The following is a 4,367-nucleotide window of genomic DNA, read 5'->3' as shown; positions in this document are numbered from 1 at the left end:
ATTGCGTGCGCGGCTTCTTTCGAGGCGCTTCGGCGGAGCGCAGTGGCTAGTAGCGTAATGAAATCCTTGCTGGCACCACCAATCGCTGCAGTTTGCGACGGTCCCAACTCGGTTTCAATTGCTGCCTCAGCCGCGTCGTTTGGAGCGCGTACGCAAATGCACCCTAACTACACTCGTGTTTCATGTCGTATTGACCCGACTATATATGAAATGAGACTGCACCCCTAGTGTGGACTTGAATTCCGAGTGCTATAAACGCCATTGTAAGGAAATCATGCTAATCAACATGACTACTAAACTAACGAACCTAATTGAGCGAAAAATCCAGAAAAAAAAAACTTATTTAATTACCCATTACGAACGCACGAATTAGAACACTTTAGGAGTGCCTCTACCCAACTCCTTTTTTTCCTTTATTCTTTTTTTATATTGACAGTTTTTTCATTCTTTTTCAATGCAATATTGCATGACTCTATCTAATTAAATATTATTATTGAACTCCTTTCACGTTAGTATTTTTTTTAGTTTGCTTTGTTTCTATGATGTATATAAAATTTCAGTTCATAGAGATTAGATTTCTACCCATTCTCTTGTGTAACTATGTATAGGTTTCTTTTTGTTCGATTGCAGTTGTCACAATTTTGTAGTTTGTCACATTTTCACGGAAAAACCTAAACATTTGTAATGATCGGTATTTCAAAGAAAAAAAATCGACGAAGTGCAATTCTAAAGATGAATCAGGCAAGTCGAACAGTCCCGTCTGAGGCTCTTTTGTGATGTGGAACATTTCAAAGCTAACTTTTATTTCCATCATTTGTCATCCACATATTTAAATACGTATTAAAATACATGTCTTTATCACGTTTTCTATCAACGGATAGCACTTTTAACTTTGTTACTCGCTTCTGGTGAAACCACTTTAACGTCAACAGCAACAGAATTGGCGCAACCAATGTGTAATAAGGTATGATCTAGAAAAAAATACACTGTTTCCTTTTATAATAAAATTATTAATGAATGGCATTACTCACATATGTGCCTGCAAATAATGTCCTATATGTAACAATAGAGAGTTTGCTTTCGAATGTTGAGATCACGGCATTTGATATACAAAACGATGCATGGCAAACGGATTGAAACACTGACAATGGTGAAATAACTCGAATAACGTTGGCGTTCTCACTAAGTTGATAGGATGACTGTAGATCGAAAATCTTGCTGTAATTACATTACATAGATGTTTCCGTAATCAGCTAAAGACATCGCCCCACGAATCTGAGGTGGTACGGATTTCAGGTGGAGTTTTCTTATTTGGGATAGTAGATTATGGAGAGGGGGGCGGATTCTGTCCATTTCTTCCTAATTGCCGTAAAAAACGGTCCGGAAGATGCGGCGCGTGCACAAGGCTGGCGCGCTTCAATCGAACTCGTTGTAGAAAATTTAAGCGCCGGATCGGTCGAAGCCGTATCGTTCAGGCGGTTTTTTTTACGGCAATTAAGAAGAAATGGACGGAATCACCTTTCTCTCCATAATCTACGATCCCATATACGAAGACTCCACCTGAAATTCGTTCCACCTCAGATTCGTGGGGTGATCCCTTTAAAAACGATGAAAGACCAACCGTCTTACCGCAACCTCGTTCAATATAAATACAATAGCAGTGGCTGATAATGTAGTTAGATCGATGCCACATAAAATAAACGATAAAGTTCTCACTCTAAACGCCGTTTCAGCAGTACCAGCAGAACAATATACAGTCTGCATGTGAAGATTCATTTGTATTAAAGTCCATGTTGTCAATAAGACGGATGTGATCATCTAAATAATTTAAATTTGTATATTTAAGTTCTACTTTGGGTTTATAGTAGAGTCAAAACGACATGAAACACGGTGCAATTGCGTAAGTGGTTACGATCGAAGCGGTGCGGTGGAGTGTAGCGGTTAGGATCGGGTGAGAACCCTTGCTACCACCGTTCATTGCTGCGTTTCGTGATGGTCCCACCTCGATTACAACTGCTACCTCGAACCCCAAAATCCCAAAATCTTACAATCTTAACCTGAAACCTTAAAGGCCCTATAGGAAAACAGCAAGCATGGGGAAAAAAACTAAAGGAGAAGAAGTTCAATAAGAATATTTAGTTATACATTACATTATATATTGCACCAAAAAGAAATGAGAAACTGTCAACATAAAAAGAATAGCGGAAAAAAGGAGTAGAGATGGAGGCGCTCAAAAATTGTGCTAACTCGTGCGTTCGTAATGGGTAATTAAAGGACATCACCCCACAAATCTGAGGTGGTGCAGATTTTAAGTGGAGTATTCTTATAAGGGATAGTAGATTATGGAGAGGAAGGTGATTCCGTCCATTTCTTACTAATCGCCGTAAAAAAAAAACGGCCCGGAAGATGCGGCGCGTGCAGAAGGCTGGCGCGCTCCAATCAAACTCCTTGTGGAAAATAGTGCGCTAGAACGCCCGAAGCCGTATCTTTCGAGCCGTTTTCTACGGCAATTAGGAAGAAATGGAAGGAATCACTCTCCTCCCCATAATCTACTATGCCGTATACGAATACTCCACCTGAAATACGTACCATCTCAAATTCGTGGAGTGATGCTTCTAAGCAGGTTTCTTGAGGTCCGAGCTATTAGACTGTGTTTGTTAGTTTAGCAGTCATTTTAGTTAGCATGATTTCCTTACATTGGGGTTTATAGCATTCGAAATCCCAGCCCACAGTAGGGTGCGATCGCTCATTTCGTATAGTCGGGTCAAAACGAAATGAAGCACGGTGTTGGGACCGAGGTGGGACCCCAGCGATGGGTGATGCCAGCAATGGTTTCACCACGCTCCTGGCCGCTACACTCCATCGAAGCGCCTCGAGAGAAGCCGCGTACGCAATTGCGTACGTGCTTCATGTCTTTTTGACCCTACTAAGTGCTATTGCAGCTGTAAACTCTGCTGTGATCCTTATGAGGTTGCAGTTTTTCTATTATTCTTATTGATTCTTATTAGCTCGTTTATTTATTATTTGCTTCTGATTATTAGATTTCTATAGACAAGGTTGTGGTTCTCGCCTTACTCCAGTTAAACTAATGAGATCATGTAGAAAGAATTAGAACATTAAAAGGTGTAAAAGACAAAATTGCACATGTACGAAATATAATTCATAGTTACAAATAGAGTTCAATGCGGGTAATGAAAGTGTCTTGTTCAACTCACGCAACAAGCAGCAATAGAGTACCCAACAATTTTTCCATGATTTTCGTAGCGTTTTCGTTTCCATAAAGCAACTGCGCGTTCGGTGATCATACCGAGCTGAAAACAAATTTTTCAGTTCATGCTAATAAGATTTCACGACTTAACATCTATTGTTTTTGTTTCTTAATTCACCTATGATGATTTTGATTCGTTTTTATTCGTCCCATTTGAGAAATCAGTAGATTGTTGTACCATCTTTTCTGGAGACTAACACGTTTGTTTGATTTGATTTCTTTCAACATTGTACTTAGAATTATGATTTTAAGGAGATCTGAGATTTTCACTATTAGTTTGTCGACTATTCACGACTTCCGGCTGAACTATATTTATCGATGGACCCACCTGTAGCAAGGAAAACGATGTCATGCAAATTGTTGCCGGAAATCGCATGCTGAAACAGATAGCTGATGGAATGGCCGCTTTGCAGGGATCTTTATATAACAGGTAGCGTACTAGCTGCAAAGTCTGAAATATTTTGTTTATGCATAATCTGAATTTCTAATCACATGACAAATCCAATCATAACTTGTGAAAGATTTCTGATAGAATGTTGTGCATTATGGGTACGCCTATCAACTACTGAACTTATCGTGTTTATCGAATCCAAAAACTGAAAAAGAACGCGGCAAGAACCTCCATAAGCATTTGTGAAGTATGTTGAATATTTTGTTCATAGTTAGCAACGAGTACATTTCCATCAGTTGACCTTTTCTATACGATCCTAGCACATACCAAGCGTGGCGGCTCTAATAATTTCTTCTTGTGTACGATATACGTAAATGCGATTTTTTTTTCGCAATGACTGAAAACGATTCGTTCATATCGACACTTCATTACTGTGGAAAATGACCTTCCGAATTGAGCGCAAACCTAAGAAGGTGCTTCTGAATATTGGAGAAATTCTTCGCGAAAAGTTAGCTGTTGTAAATTCGTAGTAAATCCCTCATGAAGTCAGTTCAACTTAGCAGATAGTGGTTGCGACATCGTCTAAAATCGACCTAGAGCGAGCTTAGACCACGCAGTTAAGGAACTGAAGTTCTCTGCTTAGTTGGGCACAAGTAGATTAACTAGGTCCACAAACTGTAGCAATCTGAATACACTTTTCACCAAATA

The 4,367-nt window shown here is 39.5% G+C and overlaps 1 protein-coding gene across 2 annotated transcripts; it reads right to left on the bottom strand.

Moving 5' to 3' along the window:
* Positions 1-598: 598 nt before the first annotated feature.
* Positions 599-3,644, bottom strand: RB195_016792 (uncharacterized protein; the record flags this gene model as incomplete). Of its 2 annotated transcripts, XM_064183497.1 has the most annotated exons (6): positions 599-671; positions 850-971; positions 1,032-1,218; positions 1,622-1,818; positions 3,216-3,311; positions 3,597-3,644. In XM_064183497.1, 6 exons carry the CDS (start codon positions 3,642-3,644, stop codon positions 599-601), a joined length of 723 nt encoding a protein of 240 aa, XP_064039378.1. The 2 variants fall into 2 exon arrangements, with proteins under 2 accessions (XP_064039378.1, XP_064039379.1); XM_064183498.1 differs by lacking the exons at positions 599-671; positions 3,597-3,644 and having other exon boundaries at positions 871-971; positions 1,032-1,039; positions 1,147-1,218; positions 3,216-3,305.
* Positions 3,645-4,367: the final 723 nt, after the last annotated feature.

The sequence above is a fragment of the Necator americanus genome, chromosome II (assembly GCF_031761385.1).
Source record: "Necator americanus strain Aroian chromosome II, whole genome shotgun sequence".
Classification (NCBI taxonomy): Eukaryota; Metazoa; Nematoda; class Chromadorea; order Rhabditida; family Ancylostomatidae; genus Necator; species Necator americanus.
The sequence above is the reverse complement of the archived record's forward strand: the minus strand, read 5'-3'. Positions and strand labels throughout refer to the sequence as shown.